This window comes from Schistosoma haematobium, chromosome 1 (genome assembly GCF_000699445.3).
Source record: "Schistosoma haematobium chromosome 1, whole genome shotgun sequence".
NCBI lineage: Eukaryota > Metazoa > Platyhelminthes > Trematoda > Strigeidida > Schistosomatidae > Schistosoma > Schistosoma haematobium.
In genome coordinates this window covers 45726287-45743166 of record NC_067196.1, presented here as the reverse complement: position 1 = coordinate 45743166, position 16880 = coordinate 45726287, and the positions used below count along the sequence as shown (strand labels likewise).

The window sequence follows — 16880 nt, the reverse complement described above, 5'->3', positions numbered from 1 at the left end:
AAGCTGGTGCGCTCTTAAGGACCAAAATCTACCTGTAGACGTCGCCTTCATTGATTTCAGTTAAGCTTTTGACAAAGTTCCGCACAACCGTCTTTTATATAAGCTAAGAAATGTCGGGATTGGAGGTAATTTATTGATGTGGATAAAAGACTTCCTAGTTGGGCGCACACAAAAAGTATGGGTGAAGTCAAAGTTGTTTAGCTGGGAAACTGTGCTTAGTGGAGTACCCCAGGGTACAGTTTGGGGGCTAGTGCTATTCCTCTTGCATGTAAATGACCTTCCTCGTCTCCTATCATAATCGGTTCTGCTATATGCTGACGATGTCAAGATATGGAAAACGATACGTTGTAAGGATGATAGCTTAGAACTTCAAAATGACCTGAAGAAGTTATCTGAATGATCTCAAACCTGGCAGTTGCCGATAAATACTTCCAAGTGTGTTGTGATGCATATCGGTCATCAAGGTACAGATACATACACGATGAATAACACTGAGCTACCTGTCGTCCAGACATATAATGACTTAGGAGTCATCGTTAGCCAAGACTTAAAGACTACTGCACACTGCCGTGCAATAGCCGCCAAAGGTTTCAGAACGTTATGGTCAATACGTAGGGCTTTTAGTCATGTCGACGCTAAGACGTTTTTGACTTTATATACAGTGTTCGTACGTCCTAACCTTGAGTACTGCATACAAGCGTTTAGCCCCTGCTTAAAAAAGACAGTGAACTTTTAAAAAGTGTTCGGAAAACAGCAACTAAGCTGATTCCCGGAATAGCGAAGCTTCCGTATGACGCTCGACTGGCCAACTGAACCTTTACCCGTTGTCTTATCGCAGAACTAGAGGCGACTTGATTACAGTTTTCAAACTGCTTAGTGCCAAATTTGCACCTGATATGCCCTCATTTTTCTTGTCTTCCAAAACAGAGAATTTACGAGGACACTCCAAAAAAGTTCATAAGCCGAGAACAAATTACTTGTCAGCTGACCATCGACTTTCCCATCGAATCATCAACGAGTGGAATTCACTACCTCAGCACGTGGTTGAGGCTCCATCCGTCGACTCTTTCAAAAGAAAGTTGGATCAACTGAGAGACCACCATTGCCAGGACTAACATAGGCCATCGAGCCTCCTGTCCTTTCCAAACTGATACTGAAACTGAAACTGAATATATTAAGCAAATAAATCAATACATCTTAAGTAATGAGGAAATATAAATCACCTTTACTTTTATTATTACCAAGTCAGATTTGTTGGACTTCAAAATAACCACAACCACTTTCCTGTACATTTTAATCATAATATTGGATACAATGCATTGCCAAGGTTTGTTATAACCACTGACATTGTAAATTGTTTTTTAGGTCGTTAGTAATAACGTTACCCCGCTGTGTTCGTAAATGGATGAACTTGGTTAGTATTTTAATGACTTTACTAAAGTGACCTTTAAATGAAATTGGAACTCACAAGTTATTTTATAAAATTTGATTTGTTTTACAGATAGTCTGCTAAATGAGTTGCACCAAACTAATCAAAAAATCTTACAGAAAAATAATGCTTTCAATTCATCCTCCGAATGCAGTAATACTGTCACTCATGCAACGAAAATAAACGAACAGACTGAGTCAGACTACACTGTTCTTGATCCAGGACAATGTGAATCTGGACAAGCCATTAGTCGGAACGGTGATCGTTCGAGTTCTTCACAACCAGATAGCGTTCAAGATCTCAACAAAATGCTAGCTAGTCTTGACAACTTTGATTACTTGCATATTGATCAAATTCCACAAGCATGTCTTGGGTGTAAGTTGACTAGCAGACGAAACTGAATAGATTTACGCCCGATTTTGTTAACGATAATCCCAAAGTGTTCATTATATTAGTGCTAGTATTTAGTCCTACTCATTTTTTACTTTTAATTTGGTCCTCCATAAATTAAACATGATGACTTTTTGCGCATACAGACTGTTTCAATATGTGTGTCCGATTAGCGTGTTTACGCGAACAATGTGAGAATAATCCACAAGATCCTACTTATCAACCCCATCAATGGTGAAGACTTTTGCGCATGTTGTTATTGTTTACTGGCTGGTTGAATTCAGAGTTTAACGCTTTTACACAAGATAAGTTTTCTAGGAAAACACCTGTATTTGATTTTTTTTAGCAACATCTTTAATTTATTTAAGTGCTTAAAGGGCATCTCTAAGGTATTGGTTGATACTTACACAATTTATTTAAAATTTTCTGCCTAAAGTTTTACTCATAGGCAAAAATTTCTGGCAACTGTGTACAATGAGGGGCGCGGTGGATATTTTACTTTGATAGTAGTGTCATTGGAACTAACAGAAAGTAATAGCGAATGGCATTCCGTCAAACGTCGTAGCCGTATAACAATTAAAAGCACCTGATGCACTCTTGTTCATCTGGATAGTCATTTTAGACGTATCTGTTTCATCCATCATAGCTGGCGTTCAAATAAGTTTTCCTCTTAACAATTTCTGTCCTATTTTCTGTTGTTATTTGAGATATCATTCTTGAGATATATGAAAATCAATTTTAAAATGGTAAACATTGATGATAACTCAACAGGATAAAATATTTTCGTACATTTTTGAAGTTATTAGGTCTTCCTAATCTAATTTTTCAAATATTTGGAGTTATGCTTGTTTAGTGGGCTGAATAATTTTGTCCGGATGATATTCTGCTTAGCGGATAGATCGTAGTGTACCCTATCCCGTTTAGCCATTTTCTATGGACTTAGATTCTTGTCTACTTTGACTTGCTTCCTATATTTAGAATCCCCCTCTCTCTGTGTGTGTGCATATACGTTTTTTATTCACTATCGGTATTCTGATCACGCCAACTTTCAAATATCAATAGTACACGTTTGTTTCTATCCTCAAATATAGAAATATCATGTGTTTATTGTACATTATGCTTTTAATATTTATTTCAATATGGTAGAGGTTCATTCGTCAACAAATTCTTTAGACTGTTCAAGATTAAGCAGTCTTTCCTTCTCAGTCAACAAATTTATTCTTACTTTAGTTTTTACAATCTGCCTAGAGAACTTTTCATAAGGTGTCATGCACATAACCTTTTGGTGGGAATCTTGTGGGAAATCATAGGTTTGAAATGTTTGTGTATAGTTGCATTTGCTATGATTACATACACGCACGTCATCATATTTTTCATAACGTACGTGTCAGTACCTACCGAGAAATTGTTTTATCGTTTTCATTGATTAGCATCTTGAGACACTGAGAATTATTATGTTTATATCATAAAACCTCAAGTGCTGAACAAGTACACCAAAATTTAAGCGTATGTAATTTGTAACATCCTGAAGTAATTTTAAGGACGTTTATATGAATTATAAGTAGCTCCTCTTTAAAAAAAATTCATTCAATATCGTTTTTGTAATTTTTTTAGAATTTTAAAGTTACTATTTCAGAAATTCACGTTTTCTGTGTAACAATTAGTAATGTCGGATGTTAACCAATTTGTACTTTATTTATCTCAATTTTCTCCATCTTAAATGCATTCCGTCTATTCAATAATCAGCAAAGTAAATGGCTTAAACTATACACACGAAACATAGCTTGTGATTTCCAATCGCTGAGTGTTGATTACTATGTTTACTCAATAAAATCGTATATTTATAATTTCACTCACAAAATGTGAAATTATTTTACTTGCGATTAATTTTAAAAAGGCAAATTTCAAAATAATGAAAAGCAGTCATTGGAAATTTTGTATTATATCAAACTTTTAAACCACAGGTGTGCTTACACTGCGTTTTTATGATTAATATGTAGAAATGCATCGTATTTCATATCCAGTAAGCAATCTTCAACATACTTACACACAGTTATCACTCAAAGTATCAGCTATGCATTTAAAACTGTTTGAAATGTAACTCACACTAAAAGGCATTCGTCTGAGTTATAATATGACTTTAAAAAAGGGTAGTTCTCAATACACATCCACATTATAACAATCTTGATGAATCAAATATAAGTTAATTACATTGGATACTAAACGAACGACGAGTCTGACACACTTCAAATCAACAGAGTAAAAACTGGAAAAAAAGATAGATCAATCACACTGGTCGGTCATATTGTTGACATTTATAAGCTTGTGATATTTCATGATTTATAATCAATCTAATTTACCTTGTCATTTCTCTTCGTCCATCAGTTTTTACCATTAGATTGTGGTACCATTGGTTTTTAAAAAGTGGTTCTTGATTTATTATGAGAACCACTTTACTGTAATCAAACAATTAAAACTATTTTATCCACGAGAATTAGAAGATTGAATAATGTTTAACATCGTTTGACTCAGTTTTCTTTCATATGTAGTTACTAATACACTTTATCTTTTCAACAAGTCATATCTGTTGTCATACGTAATATTGCAGTGACTCACCAAATATCTTAAATATTTGAGTATTTATGATCACTGAAGACTTTATAATTGCTCTTATCTGGATACCCAGTATTCATTGATTGAATGATATTTTTATCATTAATGTCAGTTTACATTTTATAATTTGTCAAGATTAAAGTCAAAATTGTGAATAGTTTGCTCTTATCATTATTTAATTTTTAGTAAAAATTGTTTCCTTTTTTCCTCCATATAACTTCATTAGATGGTCAAAGTGAAAGAGGTCAGTTACATGCAACTCCAAATTATCATACAAAGTAAGCTTTATTTCCATAAATTTATTTACAATTTAGAATATAATTTCGTGATGTAGATAATTTGGTTACTTCGAAAAAATAAGTATAAGTTATCTCATTAACACCAACCTTCTCAGTTGTCTGAAAAATATTGATCGTTATGTAACCAAAATTAGGAGTGAAATTTAAAGCACAAACGTATATCTGTTTTTTTTAAAGTAGATTTCTACTTTGTTGCTCTAAATTTATATTTCGATTTATTTGAAATAGCTCTACTTCATTTTTTCAAAGATTTGTAATATAATATTAAAATTCACAGTATTTTACATTCCTCTAAGATTGAAATATTAACTGTAAGGTAACATGTTCACATTTTGTATGCCTTTCCTATTTTGTGGCGTCTTTGTTTATCAACAAACGTAGTTTATAACGATGAAAACGTTTATATGTGCTTATTTAAAATCAGCCCACGATTTATAATGTAAATGCTTTTTCAGAGGTAATGTTGAGTATAGAACCACAGAACTGTACTTTACATCGTAGTAAGAATTGTAGAACATTATCAGCTTGTCTGTGGTCTTCAACACGTTTTGTGAACTGATATTGAAAGTATATTTTGGATACTATACGTTTTATGTACTTTTTGAATGTACACTTGGTAAAACTCGATTGAACATATCTTATAACTTTCATGTAATTGAGATGAAAATTTATTAAAGCTTGATAACACGGTAAAGGATTAGTGGCAGGCAATTTTTTATCCTCTTTCGGCCACGAAAGTAAACTGGATCTATAAACAATTGTTATGTATCAAACAACTTTTATTAGTCTTGAGAATCGTTGATGGATTATAGATTGGACTAAATAACGCTACGTGAAGGACTAAATTGAGGCTCGCTGATTGACCATTTCCTAGCCAATTAGCGCTACTGGACAATGGGACAAGACTCTAGAATCTTCTCGTGTAAAATTATAAATATACTAACGTTTTACTCATTATTATTCATATCTACATTCAATCTTTTTTACTTGGAATATAATTACGTTTTTTGTCTTACTGTGTTTTTATTTGGGGACTTGTCAAACGAAGTTTTGTCCGAAGAATGTTAAGCAATGAGAGTAGCTGTGTTGTACGAAGAGAAATCATAAATTAATTAGTCGAAAGCATATTAAACCAGGAGTGCACCAATAAAATAAAGCCGTCTTTGATTGCTACAAGAATGAAGAATATATGTAAAATGATCAAAGGGATAAAAACGCTTAGTTTACATTCCAACCAGTGATTAAAAACGATAGTTGATTTTTAAGATTAAATATCTTTTAATAAGTCAATAAGTCGTTTATCTTTCAAGCAGTTTAACCATACAGTATATACATATGAAACAATCAAGTTTCAGATTGAAAAAAGTTACAGTTCACAAATGATATAACAGTTTTTTGTCGATGAATAATTATCCAAAAAGGTATTTTATTCGTAGCAATAGATTAAACTTGTTTATAAGTCATTAGTCATATGAAGCTGTGAATAACTTTATGACATTAACATTGTTTCCGCCTTTTCTGTTCTCATCATTCAAATTTTGGTTTTTTTTATCCATTCTATTTTCTTCATTTTCATCAATTCAATAAACACTAGATATGTGATTTTTAAAAAATCAATTTTAAGTTGGATAGAATGAAATATATATGCTGCGTCAGCTTCCTCCATTGTTTATCAGTACAAATCCTATCCATAATCACTATCCATATGTTTATATTTATCAAAAATATGTTTAGAGTATGACACTGTCAAAATACGACGTTATGTATTATCAGTCAAATCAGTGTTATGCACATCAGTAATTGATTTATCCAATAACATGACTTTTGATTAACAAGTCTGATGGGTTTATTTGTTCATCATAGGTTGTGTTATATATTCAACCAATAATACCAATCCGTCTTATACAAAATGCTGATATCAGTATAATGTTTGTTTTCGACATTTGAATTCTGTGTTATTTATTAAACACTTTCTAATCTTATGTCATGATTTTCTTCAGTCAATTAAATTCAGAGCCCTCTAACAACTGAACGAGGTTAAAACAACTTTAGCTTCAATTATGATGAAATTATTGTGACAGAGTGCGAAACAATAATTCTGTAGATGTATTATATTTAGAACCAATAATTTTTTTCTTTTAAAGACTACTTTAGTTATAATTGATATGCCTATGAAACACATTAGAGGATTTGATAACCAAGATATTTCCAACTATTTAACCTATTTGATCTCACCTCTTTATATACATCCAAATATGTCACTGATAATTTTAATTAAGATATTTATTGATAATTAAATACTGTTTCAATCTTAACAGTGTTTATGACACTGATAAATAAGTGAAAAATTCATCCTAACAAGTATCCAGTTAACTTTTCATCATATTCATTCTATATTCATTCTGTAATTGAATAAATTTTGAATATATGAAAGTATTTACTCTAAGATGAGTTCACATCCTCTGTTGTCGTACTAAGAATGTGATCGATTAAAGCATTCGTAAATGAAAGAAACTATGTTTCCGATTAGCTTTAATACATAAAATTTATGAACTTTGGCAAGATATTTATATATCGATTGTTTTATTAAATTAACATATTATTAAGATAAACGTATTTTCTTAATTTCCATTGTGCTGTTTATTTACTTAGAGATTATCATTCTAATCTAATAAACTGAGATCTAAATTGTATTCATATGTTTTTCACTCATAAAAATGCGTTTGAAGGAAATATTCATGGTTTGAATGGAATTCTGAATATGGTTATGATATATGTGTCATGCATAACAACGACATTAAATTTCAATTCTGATCCACTTATGATTAATGAGTGGCTGAAATAGACAACTTCCAGTGATCGTTCAAACTGAATGATATCTAGCAGTATTGGATGATTGATAATTGACATTAGTTGGAACTGTAGACCACATGATTTCTACTCAGTTTACTGAAAGTGTTTGCTTACTACATAACCACTATGTCAGTTTCTACGACGATCATAAGTGCACATTGTTTCAGAGGCTAAAACTAAGACAAAGCAGCTTTTCAGTATTAAATCGCTTTTAATTTATCCCCAGGATATATTAGTTAACTCACGAGGGTAACAACTATATTCATCTATGAGTAAGATCATGCCAATTTATTACATCACTTATAGTGAGTACCATTAGATTAAACTTGTGTGACAAATGCAGAAATATGTATATAAATGCATTTAATTTTATATATGTTCTGTGATACCATATTTCTGTCTACTTACATTGTGTTTATTATTAAAATCTGTGTTGTCTGTGAATTCTATTTTTTCTACAAAATAAGTTTGTTAAAGTAAAATTAACATTCCTACGTTTGATTGTTTTTCTAAAATTAAAAATAAAAGTGTCTGTGTTCAATTACATATAATTTCATATACACGTCGTTATGTTTATTTAATCGATTTATTCAGAGTAGACATACATCAGAGAATAAATGAAATGAAATAGACTCATTCATTTTTTGTATAAGTTATTTCTCGGTTCACTTAGAATTTTTAGAATTTTTGTTGTACAAGTGCGTTCCTTATGCATAACCAACACTATTATTATTATCTCTCTTAATATTGATTTGACTCACATATATGCTATATGAGTTTTAAGTCTGTTTCAACATTTTTTTATTTAAGTCCATCGTGTAGTAATGAATAAACTATTGCACAGTAAACAGAAATTAATTAGCTACTAAAATGTTTATGGTACTTAACTGTTCTGAAAAATAACATTATCACAGCAACTGGGATGTTAGCTATTAAAATAATTTTCATCTAAATATAATTTTAGTACAGTCTATTCTATTTGATTAAATAAACAGTAAAACACCATTCACAGTGAAGTATATATCTGTCCGTCAGTCAGTCAAAGATAACATAATGTTTGACACGAATGTGTATCTGTCTGATTTCCAAAATAGGAAATATCAACTACAGTGGACACTCAAAAGTAAAGAACGTGGTTGAACCAGAACAAACTGGATAGTGATAAGTACAAAATAAATAAAAGCTCAAGATTTAGAGTAAAATAACGAAAGAATACAACTTTTTCAATGTGATCAATGGTAAAATAACAAAGGATCTTTATCCAATATTAACATAAGTAACAAACGTAATGAGATTTTTAAGATATTAATTTATTAAACTAGTCAATTGATGAAACTGCAGCTTATGGACAAATTTCTAACTATTTCTATATTGAAGAATATATCACTGAGAGGTTTCTTACTTCTAAACAAAACAGTTAGGAATGATGAAGTATTATATCATATTTTATTGTTAATTCACTAAAACTTTAAAAATCTGTATTGTAATTCTTGTTTCTGATCAATGTGAATCAATGAAACAGTATACCAGCAGATATTGCATCAATACATTTTCTTGTTTTATAATCAGACTTTAATGAAAATGTATCATACATATGATATGAATGATTTTAATTTTAAGTTTATGGTAATCAGTAAAATATGTTTTTCAAGTTGAGAAGGTGAAACATTATTAAGAACAGGTATAAAATTACCACATAACGATGTATTATACAACTGAGTGGTATATGGTATTTCCTTTACGTCTTTCCGCAAGTTATAATTATATTAACCTAAAATCAAAATAAACAGAAAAACACTACACATCATTTTGGCATATCTTTTAAGGCTATAGAAAGCATAATAGAACTAAAATAGATATATATGCATCAACTCAATTTTTATTGATAGATTATAAGCTACATCTTTATGAAAGTATAAGTTTATCAAGAATACATATGAAAGCAATAATTTATTGAAGGAAACACTGATATTGAAAACACGTATTTGTCAGTTGTATTAATTGTTATTTGCTATACCATATCATTTGAATTAATCACTGAATGGAGATCAAATGTAATGAATACACATAAATTTCGAATGTGATGTGATCTATCCTGGAATATATTGAAAATTGGCAGCATTGAAGTGACATAATTATCTGATAATTTTAGATTCAAACAACTTCAAGACTATTTGCTTCTTTTTATTTTTTATAAAATAACTGTGAGGATAATCCATCAAAAAGAAACTTACCGCTGTCCAGTTTTCTAGAATATTAGCCCCCTTAAAAACTTACCTTTATCATTGGTTATAACAGTTTTGAGAAAACCATTGGTTAGTTAATACCGTCTAATAGTTTGTAGTTAACCAAAGATGTTTTTTTAAATATCTTTGGTTAATGATTTAGAATAATCAATTTGAAAGTTTACTAGAATGATATGCAGTACAGAACAAGAATTATCAGTTCGTATTGATCTCACAGTGATTTATTAAATATCATGGGTTCATATGAATAGTAAAACAATGAACTTTGATTATGTTTATGTATACAGCGAAAAAAGATATTTAATTGAGTTATTCAAAACAGTCTAAAGTTTTCATAATTCAATACTGAAAGATAGTAGGCTCGTCAATTGAATAGTTTTAATGTGTGAAACGTTTCATAATCAAATAGATTGCTTTCACTAACAATCACTATATATGTGGTGTTTTTTTAATGTAGGTAAAACGTATTTTATCAAAATTATGAGGAACTTTTCATGTGTCAACTACTTTTAACTTAGTAAAGAGTTCTGTCCTCTTTCGGTTTACCTACAGATTTTTACCTATTTTAATTAGAATGAACTAATGTGAACAAACGCATTACGTGCTGCCTTTTAATTTGATAAATAACTGTTGAACCTCGCATGTGGTTTTGGTTCAGTAAAGCTGAATGATGCCAGTTTGAATTTGTAAGGAGATTTGTGTTTTTATCAAAAGATCAGGGTCCATGATGATGAATGCAAAGAAGTATGAAATCTGAAAACATGACTTACATTTTATCAACTTCCTAACTGAGATATTAAGATAAAAAAACATTGTAATGTCGTGTCATTATCCTGACCGATAAACTCTAATCAGAGCCTAGAGTTTGTACATGACATTGGCTACCATTATACAACCGATTTGTACATATGTTAGGATTTGCGACTTTTTTATAGAGATGCGAATTCCACTTTGCATATTATTTTGTGCAAATGACTTGGAATACTCGTAAAGGAAAGTAAATGAATTTTAGATTAATCAAGTTACTACTATCAAATTTATGTATATTTTGTGACCGATTGGATTAAAAAAATGTTCGATTGCATATTTATTCACGAACAAACCAATTTCAAAAGCTCATCGAAAACCGAAACCTTTTGTGTGGATATTTTCTGCTCACTTGATATTCTTTAACAGTGAACACTTAAAACATTTCCGAGCTGATACACATGAAATATGTTGTTTCACAGGAAATATTTTATAAGTTTAGTGACGACTGGGAATTTAATGTGCAAAATTCCTGGTTTAGAGTTACGTAATCGTTTAAAAAATGTTATTTTACAACGTTTCTAAAGAGAGCTCGGACTAACTTATTCATAGTTTATACGAATATTTGTCAAGATTAGAACGAATAGTTTGACAAAAATTAAGCGCCGAGTATAGAGAAGTCATTATATGTGAAAATTATATTTGAAATCACCAAAGCTTTGATGATTTTGATCTTGATTATTACCATGATGAAGTCAAGACAAGCTAGCTGGCGAAACGTTGAAATTATTTAAATTTCAGTCGCTGAGATTATTTCAAATATAATTATCACATATAATGACATTCATAATTCCAGAAATATGAATTTATGTGAGAAAACTACTGTTTCTAGAATAATTTTGGTACATTCAAAAATCATATCGCGTTTGTGAATGTATAAAAATAAATTCTTGACAAACTTAAAGGTATGTTATATGCCTATGTTAGTACGGTATATTTACACATATGTATCATAACTGTCTCATTTTCGTATGTTTTGACGGTGCTGTATTAAAGCTTCACAGTGTTGAATTGTTTAGAAACATTATATTGTGATGAACGTTATAAACGTTATAAATAAATACTTATATGGGCTTCGACTTCATGAAAAATAACTACAAATAAACTGTACAGCGAAAAAGTGAAATGTTTTACTCACTCATGCCCGTTATTCCTCGTGGAAGTGCATAGGTCACCCACCAGCATTGTCCATCGAACTCTGTCCTGTGCAATCATTTCCAGTTGTTCCCAGTTGCCAACCATCTTTTTTGATTTCTGCTTCTGATCCCCAACGTAGTGTGTTCTTTAGCCTTCCTCTTTCCTGTTTCCCTTCAGTATTCCAAGTTAAGACTTGTCTTGTGATGCAGTTTGATGATTTCCTCAATGTATGTCCTATCCGCCTGTGGCTCTTCTAGGGTTATTGCCGATCCCAAGCCCGAGTAAAAAAGGAGCATAGGGTATGAGGTCAGCAACCTCTTTCTTTGGAAAGCAACTTTTCCAAAAAAACGCTAAGGAAGTGATTTAAATGAGTGATTTTCATAATTGTTAGTTTTCGTGAACAAATTGTTGACCAAATTTTTTTCTTTTTATGATTTAATCATTGCTTCCTAATGGTACAAATGAAAATCATGTTTTCCTAAACAAAGTATTTTACTGGGATTCAGAAAAATAAAATAGAATTTTTTGAATGTTCAGGTTTTAGTACGAAGTATCTAATGCCGTATGTCAATCATCTTAGAATGTCTTTTTGTGTTTTATGGTGCCAAAATGAAAGGCATTTATTCTTTCTTAAAGATATTTTAATTATACTACTGTTTGAATGGTCACCTAGTATGTAGACGTATGTTGATGTTCTTTTAATTATGTGTTACGTTGATGGACAGTGGATCTTGTACAGCTGTTATATAATAAGTTTTGACAATAAGTTCTAGAGGAAAGAAAAAATGTTCAACTATCAATCTCCATAAACGTTTAGTCTGATAAAAAGTCTTTATCATTAATTTGAATTATTTAAACGTTAATTATAAGTTTGGAAAGTAGTTCAACTAAGAATTTTGTGCACAGGTAACTAGATATTTACTAAAATTCTCTAAATAACACTTTTTGTTATGGAAACGACAGGTTTACCTATTTTACAGAATCATCTTTTACAATATGTTGAATGTGAAGCTTGATTATCAGTAGTTTTTCAACAACGAAATGGTTCAGTGTAACCACTAATATTACAAGTCCTGCTAACGAGTTAAGAAAATTAAGTGATTATTTGGGGAAATACAATTAAGACATGTGTATCGATTTAGTTAATTTACAGTAATATCACGCAGTGAGGTTATGTTTACAATCTGTTTTCAATCCAAACTGGTCTTTTCAACACAGATCAACGTTCAGTGTTTTTATTACTTATTATCATGTCAACTTCTGGTTAGAAGTAACTTCTACCAGTAATAATTGAATAACTTGAAAAGTGATTGTTCGAAATATATAAACCAAATTCATTGTTTCAGTTGCTGAAAGCATTTATAACCGTTTCAAGTGATCTCACTCTTACCAATGACCTAAGAATAATCAAACATTATAAACTTGATTGTTGGTAGTATCTTAATTTTCAAATAGAGTTATTCGATCGAGCTATTTTAGTTATTTATGTTTTTAACTTATTATCTGCTGATTCCGTAGGCACAGACCCGATTGAATTGTCATATACCGTATAACTTCATTTGTCAATAGAACTATTGTAGATCTCAATCAACTTTGATTACTGGTTATAAAACTGCCCATCATGAATACTTTCTTATTTTAATTTTTTAAATTCGATCAGAGTATAAATTTAACGTTTTATATAGACATCATATAAAAAAGAGAAACTTTGTATAAGAGATGGGTATTAATCCTAATGGTTAGAATGTATGTTTACTGATTGAATAATTGCTTACAAATACAGTTGTTCGAGATCTGCTTACATTTTAACACAGTTCGAAAAATTGTTATTTTTGAGTTAAATACGTTGTACACAAACAAGTCCCCTGTTAAAATGAAGTAATAATCTTTCTTTGCTTGCTTATTTTATTTTGAGATTTATTTTTAACTGTATATATTTCATAGTTCTAGGATCCAACGCTTTCTGAGGCTTTACTTCTATGTTATACCAAACACATGCAGAAAAGCTATCCAGTACTCCACTTAATGTCTTTTCATGGTGAACTACGCTAAACTCTCTACACAATTACTTCGATAAATAATTTACTTTTCTCCTTAATACAAATAAATCATAATCTAATATCGTATTGTGTCCTGGTTTGTCTTCATCATCTTTCTTTGGTAGTATATTTAACAGGGAGACCGATTATTTTTGCACAAAAAGATACAGAATCTCTTAGTAAAATCTGAGAACGATAGCGCGAATTACTTACTTGTAAAATGTTAATCAGTTGTATCAGACTTCGCTGTTCCTGTTTTCGTTCTCTTTTCTTTAATCTTCTTAACCTTCTACCGCCAGGTATTTCACTTTCGATTGATGATACATACTACTTATGTATGTCGACATCAGTAGCACATACCACAGAAGTATACACTAACGCTTACCTTTGAATAACATAACTTGAAATGATTTTTGTGAATATTAGAAAGTACTTTAAGTAATCATTGAATATAAATCCTTGATAATTTCATGTAAGAAGTGTTACATTTAATGGTCTACAAGAAATGCCAAACAAATATCATACTTTTGACCTTGACTAAAAAGAATGATCACTGTTGTTTTCTTTTATCAGAACCTTTTATTCAACTGTTACCATCTCCATTATTTTTCCTTTTTATATCTGCTCTCCTAAAAATACGCATCATACATAAGCAACAATTTTCCCCGATATTATTGAGTTAAAAAATCTTTGGAACTGATTAATAACTAGAATTCAGTACAGTTTCAAGCAAATCATTTTGAAACATTTAACTTCTCTTAATCTTCCATGGATAAATTAATCAAAAAAATTTAATGACTGATAATTATGCTGTGCAAAACTTGACTTTGTTTTTTATAAACAGAGAAATAATTTATTGAAAGATCATTTAATTCTGATCGTATGATACATTGTAACTAAAAAACAATCTATTTCAATGAAATAATTGGCTATATTGTATCTATTCATATATATATATATTGCTCCAGTACATATTATGATTCAAAGATATTCTTTAAGAGAATTATAATATTTGGAAAGTTGTGAATATTTTTGTAAGTTTATCAGTGTGTTTATTTTTCTACCAATATGTCACCTAATTTTGTTGTTTACAACAGAATTATCAACTCATATTAGATTTACTAAAAACAATATTGAACTTTATCATGTGTTGAGCAACTCAAATCTTATTATCATTAATTATGTTTATCTTTAATGAAATTATGAATAAATCTTTAAAATGTAAATAATATTACTGTGTTTAGTGCAAAGTGTTAATGAAATTCTATTTACCGAATTCGTACAGTGAACAGTGATTCACGATGACTGTAAGTTGTGTTTGGATGTGAAGATTGAAGTCAATCAATATAAAACTATAAACTTTATTCACTTTCATAACGTAGAGGAAACTAGATTTTCTGACGTTTCGTGACTTAGTATAAGCCACTTCTTCAGAGGAATGGCTTATACTAAGTCACGAAATTTCTGGATATCGAATTTTGTTTACTCATTGAGATATTACATACTGACGCCTGTCACCCCCGATAAAGTATAGGCCGTTGATCAGCACTCTCCAACCCACTCTGTATTGTACCTTCCTTTCTAGTTCTATCCAATTTTTGTTCATTCTTTTCATGTCTGTCTCCATTTCTCGGCGTAATTTGTTCGTTGGTCTCCCTCTTTTCCTTTGGCCTCAACGATTCCAAGTGGAGGCTGACCTTGTGACGCAGTCGGGTGCTTTCCTTACTGTGTATCCTATCCACCTTCAGCGCCTCTCCCTGATTTCTTCGTCCGCTAGGATCTGGTTTGTTCTCTTCCACAGTAGGTTGTTTCTGATAGTGTCTGGCCAACGGATCCGAAGTATTTTGCGTAGATAACTGTTAATAACACTTGTATCTTCTGAATGATAGCTTTCATAGTTCTCCATGCAGTAGAACTGCCTTGGCATTTGTCTTGAAAATTGACATCTTCATGATCCAATCGATCACCAGGAGAGAGGGAAAGAGTGAGAGTAAGCAACATTTCCTGACACCGATCTTTACTCCCAACGAGTCTGTCAGCTGTTCTCCATGAACGATTTTGCAGTTTAATCCATTATAGGAATTCCGTATGATATTGACTACCTTCTCAGACACGCCATAGTGTTGAAGAAACCTCCATAGTGTTGTCCAGTTCACATTATCAAATGCTTTGTCATAGTCAATGAATTTGATGTACAGTGATGAATTTCATTCAATCGATTGTTCCACAACGATCCATAGTATTCCGATTTAGTCGTTACACGACCGATCTTTATGGAATCCAGACTGTCAGTCTCGAGGTTGGGCGTCTAAAGAGTTCTTCATTCTGTTTAACAACACCCTGTTGAAGACCTTACTTGGTATTGAGAGTAGAGTGATGCCTCTGTAGTTATCACATTTGCTGAGATTACCTTACTTCGATATCTTGATCAGGTGTCCTTCTTTTCAGTCTGTTGTTTCTTGTTCTTCATCCCAAATCTTGCTGAAGGGAATGTGGAGTATCTTTGCAGTTACTGCTGCATCTACTTTCAGTGCCTCTGCTGGAATGTTGTCTGGTCCCGTCGCTTTGCCGCTCTTGGTTTGTCTGATAGTCATGCTGATCTCTTCAATTGTTAGTGGGCCAACATTGATTGGGGAGTCCGTTGGTGTTGCATCGATGTTTGGTGGGTTCAGTGGGGCTGGTCGATTCAAGAGTTTTTTGAAGTGCCCTACCCATCTGTTTCGTTGTTCTTCAATGTTGATGATTATATTACCTTCCTTGCTTTTCACTGGTCGTTCTGGTTTACGATGATTTCCAGCGAGCTACTTTGTTGTATCATACAATTGTCTCATGTTTCCTTCTCCTGTACCCTTTTCCGCCGTCATTGCTAAATCTTCCGCTTATTTGATTTTGTCGGTTCCGATGCTTTTCTTCACTTGCTTGTTTACTTCTGTGTATTGAGCTTGTGACTCTGCTTTCTCTGCTCTTGTTCGGCTGATATTGATCGCTGCCTTCTTGTTCCTCCTTTCTTGAATCTTATCCAGTGTATCAACAGTAATCCATTTCTTTGTGATGGTGCTTGTTGTGG

The 16880-nt window shown here is 31.5% G+C and overlaps 1 protein-coding gene across 1 annotated transcript in view; it reads left to right on the top strand.

The window, feature by feature from the left end:
- Positions 1–1356: 1356 nt before the first annotated feature.
- The window catches only part of MS3_00001381 (uncharacterized protein), a gene marked incomplete at its 3' end in the record, with an annotated part of 44694 nt that continues 29170 nt past the window's right edge, over positions 1357–16880 (top strand). Inside the window, exons 1-3 of the mRNA XM_012943924.3 lie at positions 1357–1414; positions 1502–1804; positions 4659–4710. Coding sequence (XP_012799378.1) covers positions 1402–1414; positions 1502–1804; positions 4659–4710 — 368 coding nt within the window. The 5' untranslated portion in view covers positions 1357–1401. The remainder of the gene's footprint in view (positions 1415–1501; positions 1805–4658; positions 4711–16880) is intronic.